Source organism: Triplophysa rosa, linkage group LG13, assembly GCF_024868665.1.
Source record: "Triplophysa rosa linkage group LG13, Trosa_1v2, whole genome shotgun sequence".
NCBI lineage: Eukaryota > Metazoa > Chordata > Actinopteri > Cypriniformes > Nemacheilidae > Triplophysa > Triplophysa rosa.
Window position 1 is genome coordinate 12,596,481 of NC_079902.1, and position 22,010 is coordinate 12,618,490.

Genomic DNA, 22,010 nt, shown 5'->3' on the forward strand with positions numbered 1-22,010 from the left:
GACATCATCCACTACCAAAGTAGGAAAAAAATATCGTTTCATTTTTTTTGTTCTGTTGAACACAACGTGAGATATTTTGAAGAATTTAGGAAAACAAACAGTTAGGGCACCTTTGACTACCATTACATTTTTCCTACTATGGCAGTCAATGATGGCACAGAATTGAAAATTGCTAACATTCTTCCATATATCTTTCTCTGTGTTCGTCAGAACAAAGTCATTTAAACAGGAATGAAATGACATGAGGCTGAATAAATGATGAACCATTTTTGGGTGAACTATAACTTTAAAACTTAAAAATAATGCAATTTCTTACAAAACCTCATCTTTGTTAGATAACATCTTGACGGCACATTTGATCAATTAAATACGTGTTCAACAGCAATGTTTAAAAAAATATTGAAAAAACTGATTAAAAATAATGACATAATGTTGACCCAGCACTGGTCTGACAGGGCGAGCAACAGCTCTCTCAACTGGCCCAGAACTCTCCCTCATACCTCATCCTGAAGAGGATAAAACAACAATAGTGTGTCAGTCTAGCCAGATGGCAAATTATTGTTCATTTTGTTCTTCCTCCATCAAATGTTCTGCACAATTTCATTTATGGACAGTGGAAGTCTAGATGAACAGATCCATGAGATGACACAATGCTCTAGTCACGACTAGAGGATCCTGGCATACTTTCATCCGCCACAAAGATTTCTTGCAGAAATTAGCGTTAACACATACACAGACATCTAACACGCTTTCTCACTCAGGGAAGAACACACATTCACACATCGAGCTCGTTCCTGCCTCGTGCTTGACCACTCGGCTGCAGTGGCTGTGATTCATCGGCAGGCAGAGAAGCATTCCAGACTGCCCAGAGCTGGCACACCAGCGCCACTTCACTACATTCAGAGAAAAACCATTCCTAAACATACCGCAGAGCACAAAAGCCCAGGCACGTGCACAGATAGGACTCAACCTGTGCAGAGCACATGCCCGTTTTGCCTTCACACTCTGAAGTGCTCTTCTATGGTGGTGTTTTTATTCTTCAATAAATCAATGCTATTGGTCACCCTTTATGTCTGTCTGCCTGTTTTACAAATATTTAGCCAATGAAAGGTTAAAAAGAGCTCGTGACTAAATCTTGTTAGATAAGCTCAAACTTTCAATAAAACCTCGTGGATCCACCCCCAGCAAATGAACGTCTTTCAAGGGTAAAGTTGTCGTTAAATAAAGTTATTGTTGTTTGAACAAGTACAGCGTTTTCTTAACGCAAGAAACATTAATTCTAAAATGTTAATTTTTATGTATTTGAGGTCTGAGAATTTGGGACTGGAGAGGGATAGCATTTGCCTGCATTTTCACACAGTAGCGTTTTATCTTTTATAAATTAGATTTTGGCCAAATGTATTTTACAACAAGAAAACAGCATCCATATAACGTTAGCTACAAATACGTTGTAACCTGTTGATTAAAACGGTGATGTCGCCGTTTTAATGATGAAGGACGAAATGCACATTTGCACACATTCGCTGGTCAAGAACCCCGTCACATTAACGTTAACTGCATTTGAGTGACACAAAGCGACTGAGTGATCCTCGTCACCTAGGTAAAAATATATCTAAGAATGTTTTTTTTAATTTATGATTGATGATACACGTCATTTATAAATCAATCGCATTGTACGGTCGCATGGTTAATTCATTTTCTCGCTGTAAAAACTTTGGAAAGGGCTGAAAACCAGCTTTCATATGAATTCAAAACCTGTCATATGTACAATTTCACCATGTGATGGGTTTTCCCAGATGGCATCACTTTTTCAGAATAACGCGTTAAAAATATTTAATGCAATTTTCTGTCATTCTTTGTCTAGCGTTACATTATACAATCACGCTCTTGTTGATGTAGAAGCCTTCAATCCATTTAGGCACGATTTTATTTTTTTGCTTTGACGCGTCCAGTATAGATTCAGCTTCTAGCTGCGTGACGCGGCACAACGCAACGCTACAGCGGTCCCGTCTGGTGTATACACGGGTTAAAGGCTGCGTCACTGAATCTCTGTCAGAATGTGTCAGACAGCGCACCAGTATTACGTTCTCTTTCGTGCTTGAATGAACAAAAACACTCAAGATTATGCCTTAAAGCACAATTTGTTTTGTATTTTAGTAAGCACAAAGTAAAATGGGGAATGCGTCAGATCTGCGCAGAGCGTCAGCTCTTAAAGGAGCCGCATTCTCTTAAACTTGCTGCTGTGACTCCTGTCACTAATGTTAATCTAAAATGAAAAGAAAAGAAGAAATGATTGTGTTTTGTAGCTTTAATGAGTATTCTTCTGTATTTAATTTAGAATTTAGCAGTAAAGACTGTACAGTGTTTGAGCTTTTGAGACTATTATTTTGTTAGATTTACTTTGTCATTAAGATGTGACCAATAAGGGGGGGGTGCCCTTTTTCAGTTTCAGCACATGCCCCTCAAAAGTTCTGTGCACGGCCCTGCAAAAGCCTGTTCCTAAACATGCAACTTGCACACTATGTAACATGCACATTTTTACCAGTGCTGTTCATGTTTCTTATCAAAATCCTCTTGACATGAGCCATTCCTTCTCCATTACCCATGGCAGAGTTTTATGATGCTGAAAACAGCACTTTTGACGCTTTAAAAAAACGTCCAGTCTATTAATAGAACAAATACAACCAGAAAACAAACTAAGATGTGCCTTGTTCTTCTAGCGTGCATCCATAACTGACCGCCAACATACACAGCTATGGCAGCCCTGCACAAATCCTGCCGTCCAAGCTAAAGTAGCCATCAGATACAACTAAAACATTCCTCACTTAAACAATCATTACCTGTTCATGAAGCTGATGCTTGCCCTGCCTCTTCTCCCTAGATTGGACCTCATCATTGGCAAGGAAGATGAAATGTTCACTGTGAACATGGTGCCTGTCGTTAGTTATTCGGCAGGGATACTGGAGTATGTTATCCCAGGGTTCGGCTATGGGAGAGTGTTATCCCAAGACTCTGTATCTCTCCAAACTTGTGGTGAAGTGCTGTATGTGTATATATATATATGCATGTAGGGGAGTGATGGGAAACAGGACCACATTGCCTGTCACGCAGTCACCTCAGCAGAGTAAGACTTAACTGTTACATAGCCTTAATAGGTTACAGTGCTGCTTTAGGTTTTCTGAATGAAATGGCATCCAAAATGCATTGCAACGTAAAACTTTCTTTTAAGCAGGGGTCTTCAACAGGGGAACTGCATCACACAAAAATGTTTAAACAAAAAATACAATATTTAAAACAACAATACAGTAAATAGTTACAGTAACTAACATTAAGAAGCTAAAGTTCAACTCAATTGTTGAACTAGTCTTCTTGTCCATTCCTCATTAAAATGTTTCATGTATATAACAAATATGAGTGCACATGAAAAATATTTTTAAGGCTTTGCATCACAAAGTATGAATACATTCATGCTGTATTAGATTTATATTATATGCCAGGCTTAAAGTCGCTGTGAAATCAAAATGATTTTTTGGCTTTTAGTATAAATATTTTTAAATGAAAATTCATTCTTTTAAATCTCTATACATTTCTTTGTTCTGATAAACACAGAGAAAGATGTTTGGAAGAATGCTTGTAACCAAACAGTTCTTTGCCACCATCGGCTACTATAGTATGAAAAAATGCTTAATACATTTATTTGTTCTGTTGAACACAAAAGAAGATATTTTGAAGAATATAAGAAAGCAAACAGTTCTGGGGCACTTTTGATATCATTGTCAGTTTTCCTACTGTGGAAGTCATTGGTGGCCAAGAACAGTTATTTTCTGTTTATTCTTCCAAATATCTTTCTCTGTGTTCATCAGAACAAAGAAATGTATACAGATTTGGAACAACTCGAGGGTGAGTAAAGGATGACAATGTTTTTTTTTTGGAGGCGAACTGTCCCTTTAAGGATATCTTACTTAAGAATATTGACAAAATTTGCATTTAGAAGACATAAGGATTAAAAACGTAGTCTCTCGCTTCTGCCAAAATGCATCAACAATTTCTAAGACATCATTCTGCACTTCATCTTCTCATCAAACTTAAGGCTGTAAGACAAACAAAGCGCTATTGGCTTTTTTAAAAGGGAAAGACCCACTAATACGACCAGCTCTAACCTGTTTCAGTGGAAATGATGTCAGCTCATCAAATAAAGCTGCGGATATCAAGGTTTTTCTGCGAGTCTTTAAAATGCAACACTTAAATGTACACAATATGTTATAGAGATCCCTTTCTCCATCTCTCCACCCACCAAAGGGTCCTGAAAAAGGTGTAAGACCCCTATTGTAACCCAAAATATCAAGTTTCCTCAGGGGAGTAACTAGTCAGCATTTGTCACTCAACCTCCTGATAAGACACCCTATTCCCAAACAGTTTTTTTAACTATTCAAAAAATGTTGATCCTGACTAAAACTGAGCGGTAGTAATGTATCTTTATTAACCTTTACTTATCTCCATCTTTAGTTTTATGTTTCTCTCTCTAGTAGCCTCAGTGACATGTGCTCCCCCCATCCACCTTTCTACATTTCCTGACCTCATTGCAGTCTGGCCACAAAGCTCAGAGGTTTCCAGTGATGCAATGGCCCAGTGCACTCTGTCTGCCCCCCGTTCCGCTGGAAGTAATTGGCTCTGGTTGGGTGGTTATTAGTGGACACAGTGAATGCTCCCCTTCAGAAACACACAGGAACATAAAGTAATTCTCCCTGGAAAACATGTTCTCTCTGGCAGGATCACATTCTGATGGCTGCTGTGGGCAGATCTCTCCTCTTTCCGGGAGTGTTTTCAAAGCTAAATACCGTCACTCCCTTCCTCAGAACACACGACTTGTGTCTCATTTGACTTTATGCCAAGAAACAGAATATTTTCACCCTCTCCGAGCCGCTAAGAATAAACCAAGTGTGTCAACAGTTTACAATCAGGTGTGTCACTGCCTTGCTGTCCCAAGGTACTGCTAACTCAAATATTACTCTATCCTGTCTGTTATATACAGTATAAATAAATCAAATGAGTGACTTATAGACTTTAGTAACTTATAGTTTTAATTTACCCTGTTGAAAAAAACAGCATATGCTGGTTAGGTAGGTTTTAAAGCATGGTAGCTGGTTTGTGCTGGTTTAAGCTGGTCATGAGCTGGTTTAAAATGGTCCTGAGCTGGTTTAAAATGGCCCTAGCTCAGGACCAGCTTAATCCAGCACATGACCATTTTAGGACCAGCTAATGACCAGTTTAAACCAGCACATGACCATCTTAAACCAGCACAAACCAGCTACCATGCTTTAAAACCTACCTAACCAGCATATGCTGTTTTTTTCAACAGGGTAAATTAATACAATTCATATACAATAAAATATTATATTCATTGTAATATCAATTAAATCTAAAATAAATTGTTAAACAGTATTATTACCAAACAACTTCAAGGCCAGTATATAACCAAACAAATTAACTTCAGGCCAGCACATACATCCGATGAAACCGTCTATAGTTAGACGTTACATTTACACACAAAGAATCCAGAACCTCCTGTTCCCTTTTACTGGAAAACTGCATAATTTGGAGTATTAGGCTTGAAATCGTCCCAAGAAAGGCCTTTAAATGTGAATTACATTACTGTGCATCTCACATGATGTAATGGCCTGAATGGAAAGACAAACATGAGTCACGTAAGGAAGCCATTTTTAAAAACCATAAGCAAACAGAAGCTGAGGTCACGAATCGGCTGATTCTCTTGAAATTTGAGACACTCGTGAGGGTGTGAACACATCTTAAAGCCTGTTCGGGTTTGTGTGTCTATGATCACGTGAGCGTGCGAGCAGATTGTCATTAGCCTGTTAGACTGGCGGCCCTTCTTCAACATGGCTGATTGTGTTCTGTGATCTGAGGGTGGGTGGAAGATCTCTTTCAATCCTTGATCTGTGATGTATTCTGCCGGTAGAGAAGCCGGGGGGTGTTAGTGTGTACTGGGTCAGATGGCGGGACCTAAATGTGTTTGCGACCGCCGTGCTAGCGTGGGGGAAGCACAGATGGGCAGAGGGCCTATCTGAGTCTCCCCTGTGACTCACACACACATATAGTCTTCCTGGAGTGAACCGTCACTGTACGCTATCACAAAATATATATGGCTGTAAAATACTTTTAATAGCCAGGGAGACCTGCAGGGTGATGGGAATATGGTTCAGACTTAGATTGACAGCTCCGTTTGGGTGCAAAGTGGGTTAATGTAGCACTATTTATATACTTTGGTAGGTGTAGCTCTGTTTATAGCAGTGTAGGTTTTAATATTGTGTCTCGTGCTGTATGTACGAGTGCGTGTGTGTGTGTGTGTGTGTGTGTGAGTGTATGTTTGGGCTATGTGTCAAAGAGTGTGTGTGTTCATGTCAGCACAATATGATAGACTGTCTAAGTGCATCTGTGTGTGTGATGGGCATTGGCAAAGCACACTGAGTGTGTGTGTGTGTGTGTGTGCGCATGCGTGTGTGTGTGCGTGTGTGAGTGCGTGTGTGTGTGTGTGTGAGTGCGTGTGTGTGTGTGTGTGCGTGTGTGCGTGTGTGTGTGTGGACGGCTTTCCCTCCGTTCAAATGAATCATGACAGTTTTAGGAATGTGCGCCACTACTCATTTGTAGTCTGACTGCGGAATCAGCCTCTCACATCCCAATACATTTATGGTAAGAGAACAGCATGTCTATATTTACATAACAGCGACAGAAGCCAAAACATTCCAGTGTGGGAAGGTTCAGGGTGTATTTATGTGTGAGAGGATAATAAATCCTTAGATGACCACTTCAATCTTTGTCACACAGCAAAGGTACTAAGCAGGAGTTTATTTCATCTGATAAACACAAGAACACATACAGCAACAGTTGTTCTGTGGTCACCGATAAGTGAGAGTTCAGGTGGTTTTGTACCTGCTGTGGACACGATCGAGCAAGCGGCCCCTATTGGTAAAATATCTCTGGACGTGAACAGAAATGTAGTTTTATATTGTAAAACCTCATTCTCCACAGCTACACGATGGCATAGGTTTTACTGACTGTACTGGATTACTTTTAACCAAGCGTTGGGTCAAAAAGCCAAACCAAACCTATGTTGGGTTGTTTAACCCAAAACGCTGTTTTTAATCCATTTTCTGGGTCTACTAAACTCAATAGTTTGTCCTTTTTTGACCTGATGCTGGCTTAAAAGTGACTTATTAATAATACGTTTATTTATAGTGCTTTTAACAATGTTGCATTGTTGTGTCGAAAAGGTGCATGGAATTTTTTTTTTGGACAATACAAATACTTGTGATGTGGAGCCATTTAAAATAATCAGACATAATATTAAACGTCAATTAAAATGAAGTATAAATATAAAATATTAAGTATAAATAAAAAAATATTTTTTCTGTTTACCTTCCTTACCTCTTCAATTTAACCCATACACATCACAAATGTTTCTGGTACTTTAGAAAAAAAATAGCTTTTTTCATACATGATACAGATAGTACTACATTATTTTATATAATTTTCTAATTATTTTATCCATGTGCAAATAATTTGAATGCCAGTGTGTTATAAGGGTTGGCAGAGAATTGCTATGCGGTTGCTAAAGTGTTCGGAGTGGTTTTTAACACATTTAAATGTGGTTGCTGGGTTGCTCTACAAAGTGCACTCTTAAAGGTCCAGTGTATGAAATTAAACGGCATCTAGTGGTGACGTTGTGAATTGAAACCAACGGCTCACTCCACCTCTCCCCCCTCCTTTTCGCAGCCGAAGGAGATACCGTATTTATGAAACGCGCTCTGTAGAGCAGTTTGTCCGTTTAGGGCTACTGTAGAAACAACATGCAAGGGGACCCGCGGTGTATGTAGAGAGAAATAGCTTCTATTCTAAGGTAAAAAAATACCGTAATGCTTCATTATGTAAAGTCTTCATAAACCGCTCTGAACGCAAAGTTATGTATATTATATTGCATTTCTGTCTTTAGATTCTCCTCCTGGACCCGAGTTTCTACAATACTGTGGTCCCTAGATACAACCTGAGTCCCTCCTTAAATTGTCACCTTTATTTAAATTGAACCACAAATTAACCATGGATCTGCACCATAGTTTTACCATGGTAATTGTATTAAATCCACCAAAAAAAAAACATAGTTACTATACTTTTACTATAATAAATGGTTACCGTAAAATGAATATAATACCAATAGTGTAATTAACTTTAAGCATCAATAATGAGAAATACAGAGCACATAACAGTAAGCACAATGAGTACACAAGGATTAACAAAAAAACAGTACACACACAGCGGTACATGAACTGGACGATACCCATCCCCGACCGCTAGTCACAGTACATAACTCAGACTAAGAGAACACACACAACACAGCAGGACATTATATGGGCTGGTAAAGGATGATGGATTTAAGATCACTGAGATTAAAAATGAGATAGATATGGTTAGAATCGATCATTGTGAAAACGCTTATGACTCCATTGACTTTAATGGTAGCTAAAGAGTCTCAGCACAAGCTGATCCCCAACGACACCTTGCCTTCCCAACCCTAACATTCACTAGCAATGTGTGTCCATTCTTCTATAGATTTATTACAGGCACACAGCGACCACACATTGTAGAGGGGTACGCGTCTCACCTGTGCTGCCTCTGCAGTTTGTTGTGACGTGGGCTGAGGGACGGGGGGGCGAGGGGGTTACTATCAGGTTAGCTAGGATAGGGTGGGCTAAACTAAGCTAAGCCAGGCAGAACGAGAAGCGGTGGTTAGTACCTGCCGGTGTACGGGACCAGGCTTTGACACAGAGCAGGCGGGGCGGGGCTGCAGCCCACATCCCCAGACCCCCTGCTGCACAGATGGGGAGAGGGAGGGCTGGTGTCCCCATGAGGTTTGTGGATGGCACTGTAAATGGGCTCGGCCCTATTGGGGGTACAGAAATCACACAGTAAATGGGGCAGCTCCGGACACACAGAGACACATGAAGACACGTAAGCCACACACATGCACACAGACAAACACACACATGCAGAGGTGAGGATGCATTCAGCTGGATGGCAAGAGAGGGCCGAGTCAGCTCTGGGGCCAGGGCTGACTCACGGGCTCCGGGGAGTCCGTGCTCGGTGAGGTGAAAGCGATCTCATGTCCGGGCAACGGTGGCGATTTGAGAAGGACCGTAACCGAATAACATTTGACCCCAAACCAGAAGCGTCTCTCAGTGTTGGATTGTAGAGACTTTATTCACTCAGTCGTGTTTCATTTAAGCAATGTTCACAAACACACCACCACAGAGAGGCAGTACACACCTCATAGACGTTCTTCAGCCTACACTCGACACCTACTAAAACCATTTTCACTGGTGCTATCTTTGCTCGGTTATATCATCGAATGAGAACAGTATCGCCAAAAAACTAAAGCTGAAGAACTGTGGAACAGATTGTGGGAAAACAATGTGTACTTTTAATTAAATATATACGAACATGCAAGTGTTGTTGTATTTTTTGTGCATGAGTGCATTTAAAAAGTGATATCCGAGTGAATGACAAGGTTCCCACACCTTTTAAACAATGTTTTTCTACCATTTCAGTCACTACAAAAGGAATTTCAAAAATAACTTTATACTGTAGATCACCAATTTTAAGATAATTGAATATTTGAGAACTAAGCATAAAAGAAAAGTCATGATTTGTTCATTCTCAAGACTTTTCCTGCCCTTGAAATCAGAAATTTGTGATGCTTACAATCAAAGAGTTCCATGATTTGCCAAGTTTTCCAGGTGGGAACCCTAAAGTGAAGGACCCTAGTGAGTGAACAGATGAGTATAATACACAAATCTGACCTGGTGAAGTCTTCCTCCCCCAGCATGTGGCGTGGGACTGGCGAGTACCTCGAGGGCGTGACCTGGGGCGGGGGGTACACTGGTTTCGGATCCATGCCTCCCATGTAAGCCATGCTGGAGTTGTGGCCGACGTGGTTGTCTACCATAGTGGGGAAGGCTGGAGGGAGGCCGAGGCCAGTAGAGGGAAAAAAGGCAGATGATTTCACCAGGTAACTACAGAGAACCAGGTCATCTCTATACAGAGGTGGATGGTATTGCAGGTATGTGCCCAAAATGTGAGAATATTTGCTTTGGCGAGTGAACGCGGAGAAAGAAACTTGGAAAAACCCTTGTACCAAACAGTTCTTGGCCACCATTGACTACCATAGTAGGAAAAATTATAATGGTCGTCAAAAGTGCCCCAGAACTGTTTGTTTTCCTACATTCTTCATAATATCTTCTATTGTGTCCAACAGAACAAAGAAATTTACAAAGAATTAAAAAAAAAGAAATTTAAATACATGTATTTCCTACTATGGTAGTCAATGGTGGGCAAGAACTGTTTGGTAACAAGCATTCTTCCAAATATCTTTCTCCATGTTCATCAGAACAAAGAAATGTATACAGATTTGAAATAACTTGAGGGTGAGTAGATGAAGACCGAATTTTCATTTTTGGGTGAACTGTTCCTTTAAGTAATCAAATAGGTCATTTCAAATTAATATTTCAAATTTGATATGTTTTTACATTACTTCAACTCATCAAATTAAGTTAAGCAAACTCAACTTATTTTACAGCAATTCACCACCAAGGTTATTTTAGTTTACTAAAATTAAAACTTTGAAACGTTCCTGTTCATTGAAATCAAAAAAAATATTGACCTAAAAGTTTTTGGAAAAACTTAACTCAAAGAAAATTTGAAATGTTGCCTCAAAAATAAACTGAAGTAAGTTTAAAGCAGTAAAATTATAATAATAAACAAAAATTAATTAATCTTATATAGCAACTTTAATAAACCATATAAAATAAACCAATAAATTATAAAATTACAAAAGCATATACTAAAATTGCTAAAACTTTAACTAAAACACAAAACTAAAAATAAAAGCTAATTTAAAATATTAATAAAACTAAAATCAAAACTATAATAACTCTGGCTCACCACTGACCAAAATTTTAAATAGCAAGTAAAAACAACTTGTAAACCCAATTTGATTGTATAAAAATGTATAGCGGACAAAAAAATCTACAGTGTAGCTGGATATAGTGATTTTGTATATACAGCAATATAATAATACATTGAAAAATAGATTTTTTTGAAGTAGGAATACAGTTTTGTGACCGATTTACTGCCATTGGCAGGTGTGGCAAAAAGTTAATATTGGCCTTTGTGCGATTATGTGTTGTGCAGGTGGATTGTGTGAAAGCCTCCACTCTCAGTAGGAGGGAGGGATCGGCGCTGCGATGGGAGCAGCAGAGCACTGTGTGTGGGTGTCTGAAAACAGCGCCCACTGCTTCACCACAGAACTGTTACAAAACTCCACATCACTCCGGCTTACAAACACTTCACCACTATGTTTTAATACAAGGTTAAGGTTCAAATCAGTTCGGTACGTAGGTTTAATTTGAATCGGCAAAACACCAATGTCCCTTTCACCTTCATAAATGCAGTACAATAGTGCTGTGTTTGGTTGAATTGAACCGTTTACAAAGTGAATGTTTTTTAGTTTAAAGTCCCCGTGAACCGGAAGTTGCAATCGTTTTTACTTCCGTATTTTGACGCATTTCTGATTGAAATGGAATTTCTAATGAGAAAAATAGTGGGCGTGGCTTTCGTCTTTCTCTGCGATCTGATGTATAAAAACAGCCGTTGCATTTTGAAATGGAACTGGCAGTAGACTGACAGTTGAAGGGGAGGAGTTAAAGGATGCTCCGCCCAAGCCATCTAACATACGTCATTTAAGATGGAAAGTCATTACAGGAAGGAAGTGCATTTTCAAATTTTTACTAAAGATTATGAGGGCACACACATTTTTTAAAGAGAATGACCCATATTGATAAACTATTTACAATAAACGCTGCAATATTTCATGAAAAAATATGCATTGTAATTTTTTATTTCACTGGGACTTTAAGCTAACATGGCCACGGGTTGGATGGAGAGAAGCAATAGAAGGTACGTACTGCTGGAATAGTCTGGCGGGGCGTACATGTCGTTGAGATGCACTGGTCCAGGCTTAGCCACTTTCAGATAGACCATGTCTGAAGTGTTCTTCAGAGCGGCCACAGCCTCCTCATGACGCACATCCTGAAGTATAATGTTATTCACCTGCGAAGGCAGACGCACACAAGCATGTTACATCGGCTGGTCTCTGAAGCGTGACTCAGAATGTTCACGACAGTGCATTTAAAGGTGTGGGAAGGAAGCGACTGCGGAGCGGAGGCCGGATGGCCCCGCACTCGGCGACGACTTTCCATTCTCCTGCTCTCAGTCGTCCGGTCACAAAAGGAAGGGCTAAAGGGAGGGGACGCTGAAAAGGCACGATGTGTTTTCCTTTGTAAACATTAACATAAACAGACATTTCATAACTGGCAAACTACAAATGATAGCTTGTGACTACAGACTGGAAAGAGACACATATAGTGTCCCAAAAAGCATATCTGAAGCAATAAATACAACCAAACCATTGTTCAAATATGCATGAATGTCAATGCATTAGGTAACAAAATTATATGTAAATCAATACTGCAAGAACTTTTCACAGAATGCACTTCCCCTTTCTTAGCCATTTGGACTTTAACCAGCTAATGTCAATATGATTTAGGGAATTATGTTCATATCATCACTGTCCTTCTGAAACCTCGGATGTCCAAATTCGCTGTTCCTCAGGAAATGGAAAAACAATGTACTTTTTAAATGATTAAATACCGTGTTGTCAAAGTTGACAAGCACTTTTAATCTTTATTATTGGTTAGATATTTGCAAAACCCAGTGACAAAGATTAGGGGGACTAATAATAATGAAATTAAAATCACAATAAAAAATCTATTCATTCTTAACATTATTTCTATTATTTTATCATTTCAAACCTAACAAAGTTATTGTTTTAATGTTTTGCTTTAAAGGTGTATTTATGGTATTTGTTCATTAAAATACTGTATATGACACTTGCTTCGATATCTGTTATCTTATGTAGTGATTTTCAGGCATTTTCAAGCATTTCAAGTATTTACTTTGTCCAAAAAAGTCAAATGCCTGATAAATTAGAAATCATAATTGTATTCACTATTCTCATTATCGTTTCGAAAAGGCACATTTTACATGCCATGCAGCCATGATTAATGTCTAGATATTTAATTATGACATTTATGACCATGTCACAGCGTTCTCAATTGCTTTGCGCTCGTGGCCACACAAGCGGCTCTTTATCACAGCTGTGTCCTTGTTTGAGTCTGCACCAGCTTCAGATCAAACATACTGTACACTGGCCCAAAAACGCTCATATGCGAGATATACATTGTGAGATATAAATCTATAATATGACACAGCAGCTTACAACAGTGTCTATGGTTGGTCACAGGCCCAGACTGAAGGTATGGTATGTTATGTTGCATGCATGCAACCATGTTGCCTTTGTGGACTTTATTTATCTACCTTATTGTCTATTTGTTCTATGGTGTATATAATGGTACACAAGTGTATGTGCGTAGGTGAGATCTTACAGCCAGCAGGCGATCGCCTGTCTGCAGGCGTCCATCCTTTTGTGCTGCTCCGCCCTCAATGATCTTTGTGATGTAGATGCTGTTGTCTCCTGGGATGTGCTGGTTGCCTATTCCTCCAGCGATACTGAAACCAAGACCTTGAGTTGAAAGTGGAAAAAGGATATTAATGAAATGACAAGCTGAAATTCAACAAGTAGGTGACAAGAGTGGGACTTTAATCTATTGTTATATAAATCATGCCTTGTGTTTGAATGGAGCCAGATCTGAATGCGAGTTTGTTAAAACAAACATTACGATGGTCTCTTTTTATTTTTCACAATAACAATAAAATCAGAACGGTGTATAAAAAATGTAAATAGGATCATGACTTTCATGGTGATTTTAACCTTTTATATTTCAAAACACTTAAATGTTTATTTTAAAATGTAAACAGGTATAGACAGCGGTCTGGTTCCTCTAACCTTTAGGCCCTTTGAGTAGGTTGACCTCCAAAATGGTCTCAGGAGGAGCCTGTCTCCTGCGTACCAGCAACCTGACCACCGGACCGGCCTCTTTCAAAGCCTCTACTGCATTACTGTGCACAACCTCTGACACATCCACATCATTCACCCGCAGAACGCAGTCATTGACCCTGAGACACAAAAAGAGAAGAGATCACACACTACTCATCTGAGTCAGAGAAAAAAAATCACACTGCAATGCATAAACAGCGCCACAAAGGCATATTTAGATGCACTTGATCTGGGACACTAACCCTAGTCTCCCGTCCATGGCAGCGGCACCTCCCGGGATGATCTTGGTGATGAAGATTCCCGGATCATCAGGAATGTGTGGATTGTCCATACCTCCGGCAATGCTGAACCCAAGGCCAGAGTTTCCCTATTGATGACAATACATCAGTAGAATATTATTGATGAGAAATGAAGTTACATACAGTTGTCTCACAGCCACGGTTCATTTTCTAACTGCCTAATGTATATTTCACACCACATTTTTCATAAAAAAGGGAAAACATTGCAATCGAAGTCTAAAACACACAGATTTGTGCTTCTGCGTAATAATATATTTGAAGAGTTTGGTTCCAAAATCAGATAACTCCGTTTTAAACATTTTTCAAAAATCATGTTTTTTTATTGTGCATTCCAATAATTTCAATCAAACTGCAGTTGGTTTGTTTTGATTTAAGCCATACTAATTAAAAAATACAGCTAACTAACACAATAAAAACATGATACCGTAATTAAAAACATATAAAAACAATAAAAAACAGAGTTATCTCATTTTGGAAACAAACTCGTCATTTATCAAATTAATTTATTATTTATATATAATTTATTAATTTATTTATTAATTTATTGTATGCTTATTTTTGGTATTGGCTCTTAAAAAGGCTTCTAAATCCAAAACTTTGTTAATCTAGATCAAATCTACTTAACCAAGGACCAGGGCACACTAGGAAGTCTTGTATATCATCTACTCCCATCACCCTTTACCCTGCTGTTTTCATTCCAAATGCCAAAGAACTGAAGCAGTTTGGTCTGTCTGACAGTCCAATCTAGAAAGACAGGCCCCAAAGCCGACAGCTGAGAAAAGACTTCACTTTATTATTTTCTATAATTAATGAGCGACGGTCGCAGCAAATTAGAACAGAGTGGAGCTAAGACGTCCCAGCGAGCCTCTCCCACTCCAGAGCCACCGCAAGAGCTCCTTACACACCCACAGACCTTTAAACGTGTGATCTTAACACAGTTTATTTAGGCCTCGGTGTGCAGAAATGGCACTTAGAGAACAGTCATGCAATTATGTTGAAAACTTAGAGATGCACCCAATTCCGACATCCATTGCTGTTTAATGAATGGCCCATGCAGTCAAATTTAGATGACTTTGCATTAAACAAACGTTAAATAAGACCGTGCAATGTACAAATTGTGAACTGTGATTGTCTACGTAAAACATGTTGTATATTGACTTCTGTCCATTTGGCACACGCTTTTACCCGAAGCAACATACTGTACTGTGAATTCAAGTTCAATAGAATCATTTCCTGGAAAATGAACCCATGACCTTGATGTGTAGCACCATGCTCATACCTGTTGAGCTACACAAAAGGGAATTACCGAGAAAAGCATCTGTACTTTCATCAGAATTCCAGTCACTGGAGCTTAGTGGACTAAACTAGTGTTTCTGAACCTAAGACAAGCACCCCTAAATACAATATCTCCTAAATCAGTAAGATGCCTTAAATGAAGCAGAATGACTGGATATTATTCAGCATTATTATTAATATTGTTAAAATGGCCATTAACATAATGATTTACATTTAAACTAAAGAAATGTGGGTAAAAACTAAAACCAAAAATGCTATGCCAGCATTAAACTGCAATAAAATGTGTTACTCAAAGGGACAGTTCACCCAAAAATGAACATTCTTTCATCATTTACTCAACCTCTTGTCATTTCAAACCTGTTTGATATTCTTTCTTCTGCAGAACACAAAAGAAAAATGTTGGTTACCAAAAAACATTGGTCCCCATTGACTTCCATTAGACACAAAGCCAATGCAAGTCAATGGGGACCAATGGCTTCCTGTTACCAACATTCTTCAAAATATCTTCTTTTTTGTTCTGCTGACAAAAGAAAGCCATACAGGTTTGAAATTACACCAGGGTGAGTAAATTATGACAGAATTTTCATTTTGGGGTGAACCATCTCTTTAATGTTCAATTCCAGGCAAAATAACAATATGTACTGCCATCTACTGGCCAAAAATGCCAAAAACGCTTTGAATCCACAAGAATATTTATACTGTAACTATACTAAACCCTTGACCCTAAAGCACTTTTAATTTTCATTCATCCCTGAATGCACTCTCTAATGTTGGACTCTGTAAAAGGGAAAGAAAATCGATAGTTACCCTCTCCAAAATGATTTCTTCATATTTGTACATGCCATCACTCCCATTCACCTGTAAAAGACAGCAGAAAATGTTGTAACATACAGCACATTTAATAATCGTAGTATAACAAACATCATTTGGCATTGTGAAGTTTAAAATAATCATCCAAGTCACAACTGCCAAAATCCACAGAAAATGCTAGAAACTGAGTATGAATCACGCCTGATAAACACTTAGACAAAATTCACACGGCAATAATCGCGATCGAGCTCTACAGCACACATCTGCTGTCATTTAAACAGCAGCACATTTGTGTTGTTATTATCTGTTGTACATTAGAAAAGGTTTGAGGAGGAAAACTCCACGTGGCAGGCAGTCAAGCACGCAGGCGAGATCATAGAGCAGATACTTACATAAGGGCCTGCATCCAGTGAGTCTGCGTTCACAATGATGGGGGGAGGGTTTGCCTGTGAGATGAAGAGATGCACATTACCTTAGTGTGTGAGGCTAGCGGCTCACACGCATGTACACAAATACATACACGTGCTGTCATGAGGAGACGGTAAACACATGCTATGGAAACGGAACATGGTACGTCATCGTCATGTTATTTTGGAGTGAGGAGAGGACTGAAAGTGTGAAGATTATATATCAGGACCAAGAACTTCTACAATTTGATTTTAAAATGATTTTATTGGTATACTATTTTTTTCCTTTTCTTTGTGCTTTCATGTTGCTTATTATGTCATTATACTATGTTTTGTACATTGTATGTCCAATAAGATTAATAATAAAAAAGGTGTTAAGATTAGAAACGGTCTGTGCACGTCTTTCTGGCAGGTTCAAATCTCCATTTTCTTGTACAGTGCATTCAAATGCTGCATACAAAATGGAAATACGTATCAATTCACATCATCTAATTTTCATGTGTATGCATGAGGTAGATACAACAGAACATACAGTACATGGATGAACTAAGGCAGTGGACCAGCAGTCATTAATGGCCTTTTACGTGCAAACCGTGTTGTGATTGTGAGTATTGATGCGATTGATCTGCTGTGAGGTGATGCTGACAGGGCCGCTGGGTGACCAATGGGTGACTTTGGCTGTTTCGAATAACAACAAATGCTGCAGAACTTTCTTTTCCTCATCATTTTGTTTTCCTCCAACATAAAACGGGAGACACAAATGGCATAAATCTCATGATATATAATTTCTTCTTCTTAAAGAGATTCACCCCAAAATAAAAATGATGTCATTATTTAGTCACCCTCATGACCAGTATTTTGTGGAACACAAAGGAAGATATTTTGAGAAATGTTTTGTGTCCATATAATGGAAGTCAATGCTTGGTTACCAACATTCTTCAAAATATATTTTTTGTGTTCTGCAGATGAAAAGAAAGTCAAACAGGTTTGGAACGACATGAGGTTGAATGAATGATGAAAAACTTCCATTTTGGGTGAAATAGCACTTAAGAAAATGCATCTTGTTTAAAGGATGTTTAGATATTTGCATCAGAAAACAACACAAAAATACAAAAAAACTGTAGTTTGCAGTGTTAATGCAATGCTTCTGAAACCTGTAAAACGAAAAGCACTGCTGAAGATATGTATTTTTTTATAACATTCATCTATAGTGCACAAACATCCACAGCGACACTCATATTCAGCAGCTGTGGCTGACTGCTTTTTGCTTGCCTCCCCTGAATTATTTCTGTCTCGCTTAGCCAGTAAAGACTTGAAAAGACCATTTGAGTTACAAGAACATATTCTAAAAGCGTTTCCTACGTCACCGGCTCTATTTTCACCTGACAGTTCCTTCCTCGTGCCATCTTCAAAGGTGCAGAAAGCACTCAGGTACAGCTAGCTCTTCAGTCACGGTGTGAGAGGTTAGCATAGCCTCGCCTCCATCTAAACCTCTGTGGTGCGTGATGGGCTGGGCTCAATTCAGCCAAAAATCGAAATACTGTTATCTACAATTTCATGCAGCCTTATGTCATTCCAATGTAGTGTAACTTGTGTAAAATGATCTTTCATTAAAAGTCTATGGGGACCAGGGGCAGTCAAGCTACAGAGAAAAAGTGCAAAGGACTCATGAACTTTATTTAACCGTCTTTCAGTGACAAACAGAATGAAATTCATACGATATTCATTCATTATATGAGCATTATTATATTGAGTAATTAAATAGGGTTAACAGTGATTGTTTATTTTATGTACATTTTTGTGTACTGCTTCTTTAAATATAGCTTAAGGTTTGCGTATGGAGTTATCCTCTATATAAATCCGTAACTGTCCTCCTCAGTTATTACAAGATGTCTGCTTGCCAGATCAGTGAATTACTTTTGTGTGTGTTCATTTGTGAGTGTGCACGAGCATCAGCCACCATTTTGTGTAAACTATAGGAAATCAGGACTTGTGTAAAGTAACTACTCATTATGATCCAGTCTAATTCATATACTGAGTGCACGAGATGCTGCTTAGATGACAGAAAATCACACTAAACCTACAAATCCTCCAGATCCTTAAAGGGATACTCCACACAAAAATGAAAATTCTGGCATGAATTACTCCCTTCCAAATTGTTCCAAACCTGTAAAAATGTATTTGTTCTGTTGAACACAAAGAAAGATATTTGGAAAAAATTTAGCAACTGACATTTCTACCATAGTAGGAAAAAATGAAAATGGTAGTAATAACTACCATTGAACTTTTTACTTTGCTTAATTCTTTAAAATATCTAATTTTGTTTTCAATGGAACAAAAAATATATACAATGTTTCCTACTATGGTAGTCAATGATGTCCCAGAAATGTCAGCTGCTAACATTTTTCCAAATATCTTTCTATGTCTACAGAACAAAGAAATGTATGCAGGTTTGGAACAACTTGAGGGTGAGTAAATGATGACAGAATTTTCATGGAGTATCCCTTTAAATCTGAATCTCTTATGGAAATACAGTAGTTCACCCCCCCCAAACTCTATATTACTTTAGTAACTTCCATATTCTTATGCATAATTTTACAAAAAATCAAGTAATTAATTTGGGGAAAATAACAGCATATAGGTTTGGAGAAAGATGAGGGTGGGTAATTTTTTATATCTTTGATATATGATATTGCAGTGGTGCCAGTTGTATCCACCCTTAAAATATATTGAAACAATAGGCTAACAAAATAATGTGTTTACTCTGAAAAGTCTTTCTGATGCATTATCTCACTATCTTGTATTCCTAATTGGCAGAACACTTTCAAAACAGGCATAAAAAGGCTTGAGAAGCCTTTGGCAAAAATAGAGTTTACTGTGAAAAACTATGCGCTGGCACCTGAGAACAATTTAGCTCGTACCCCAAGCATGAAGCATGAAGGAACAAAATACTAATAAAAATGACAAACGTATCTCCAGTATTTTTATTTCAGTCAAACATAATTTTGAAGTGTTTGTGAAAAGGGCTTTGTGACAATTGGCACACCCCCTCACAAAAGAGCATAATGTAAGAGCAAAGCAGCGCGCATAATTCCTCTGTACACATGTAAGAACATCCTGGACAATGAACTGCACCCACTGAAATATTCTGGCACAGTTTAGTCACAGTAAACAGTGCACAATGCAAAGCAACATACAGTATATGTACACCATCATCATAAAAGTCACCATCAAAAAGATGAGTAATAATCTTTGTGTTTTATCATACAAGTACAGCAAACAAGATAAAAGATTATAAGGACAAATGTCAAGCAGTACCACTCGAGTACAGGATCTAGCGATATGTGACCCGGAGTGTCCGTGTCCTGGAGAGAGGCTTACACCACCACTGCTCACCCAAACATTCTATACTGGATTAAAAAAGCCACAGGGATGACAAAGGGGTAAAGTGTTGCAGTCACACGCCCGGGGCTTTCAGGGACAAACCTAAATAATTTTATCACCCCACACCACCTCCGGTGACCAAACACTTCCATTCGTGTGCAGGGTTATGCATCCCCAGTGCAAGGCGCCTTTAAAAAGTTCACGAGAGATGATCTACAGGCCAGCGCAGTGTATATACAAAGTTTGTTTGGTTTATAAAAGCACAACTATGAGATGTATAATGGCAGTGACAGTCTGAGCAGACCCGGTCTGAAGGTTCAGCTGAGCCAGCCAAATCGCTGTGACAGGGGCAGGTGAACAAGTGGTGCCACAGCTGGCTGAGAGAAGCCACAGTTAATCATACAGCTAACATTCACCTCAAAGTTCATGAAAGAATAGGGCTATAATGATAATGACGGCTATATTTAACCCTGTTTTCAAAGCAGCTTGCAGTGGTTTCACTTGCTTATTTATTCCCATCTATGAGCGGCTGTTTTGAGGTAATTTAGGGAAAGAATCATTATGAAGATTTAACAAAGTTTGAGAAATTCTTTTATGTCTCATTCTGTCATAATATTACAGATTAAGTCAACATTTATCAATTTGTCTTTCTTGTTATGAAAATAAAATGGGATATGCATGATGTTTCACAATAATTCTCTATTCTACTAATGTTCTATCAATATTTCACAGTAAATCAATATCTTCGTCAGTGTGAATATTAGTATACTTCCCCTGGGCGTCTCGGCGGTTCCAGAAGTGTTCGAGTTTTTTTCTCTAAAAGAGCAAATTTCTCCAGCATGGCATGTCCAGCTGTTCTCGTGGGTGCAACACACTTATCGAGGAGGGGGACGGACACGAGGTCTGCTTCCAGTACGCTGGGGCAGCCCTTGTGGATACATCCTTCCTGCACTGCGGGCGGTTGACGATTCAGACATCACGTCACGGGTGGCTGTGTTCCCACGGGACTCCACCAACTCGTCTGCTTCGTCCGCTACGGCGAGCAGCGAGGGTGATATGAGGAATACTGTGAGCGCTAATCCGTCAGCCACCGGCTCACGGACTGTTCGCACCTCGTCTCGCTCGTCTGACCATTCCCCATGAGACGGTCCCACCGTCTCGTTCCTCAACCACGTATTCGGAAACGGTGCGTGATGATGAGACATCCGTTGCAGCATCAGAGGGTGACTTACTGGCATCAGACTCCGACGATTCCTCGGAGCTCCCTCCCTCGGGGGGTCGAGCCCAGGAAGAAGCGGACGTCGAAATGTCAGCCATGCTTTCCCGGGCCGCCGGCATTGGGTTGCAGTGCACCGCACTGCCTCTCCAAACGCTCACGGCTGGATACATGGTACCTCGGGTTTGAGAGCGGCTCCAAGCTGCACTCGCCCCCAGTGCCGTGTTTTCCCGGAAGTGCATGAGGAACTTAGTACGACCTGGAACGCCCCCTTTCAGCGCGTGCACGTCAACTAGTTCCATCGCCCTTTCTTCCCTCGATGGTGGGGCAGCTAGAGGATACGTCGATGTCCCCCAGGGGCTCGACCTAGACTCCCGTCCAAAGCATGTAGGTTTTTCAGCATCTTAGGTGTTGAGAGCTTACTCTGCTGCGGGCCAAGCTGTCCCCTCTCTCCACGCTATGGCCATCCTGCAGGTCCATCAGGCCAAGGCGTTGAGAGAGCTCCACAAGGGTAA

The 22,010-nt window shown here is 39.4% G+C and overlaps 1 protein-coding gene across 4 annotated transcripts in view; it reads right to left on the bottom strand.

Annotated features, from left to right (window-relative positions):
* The window catches only part of dlg3 (discs, large homolog 3 (Drosophila)), an 82,493-nt gene that overhangs the window by 17,402 nt on the left and 43,081 nt on the right, over nt 1-22,010 (bottom strand). For 2 of the 4 annotated variants that reach the window (XM_057348913.1, XM_057348914.1), the window contains exons 2-8: nt 16,881-16,934; nt 16,486-16,536; nt 14,326-14,450; nt 14,033-14,202; nt 13,572-13,708; nt 12,033-12,177; nt 9,870-10,026 (exon numbers count right to left, since the gene is read on the bottom strand). In XM_057348913.1, the coding sequence (XP_057204896.1) occupies nt 9,870-10,026; nt 12,033-12,177; nt 13,572-13,708; nt 14,033-14,202; nt 14,326-14,450; nt 16,486-16,536; nt 16,881-16,934 (839 nt within the window). Of the gene's footprint in view, nt 1-8,806; nt 8,954-9,869; nt 10,044-12,031; nt 12,178-13,571; nt 13,709-14,032; nt 14,203-14,325; nt 14,451-16,485; nt 16,537-16,880; nt 16,935-22,010 lie in introns of all 4 variants that reach the window. The other 2 variants (XM_057348911.1, XM_057348912.1) reach the window with 2 other exon arrangements.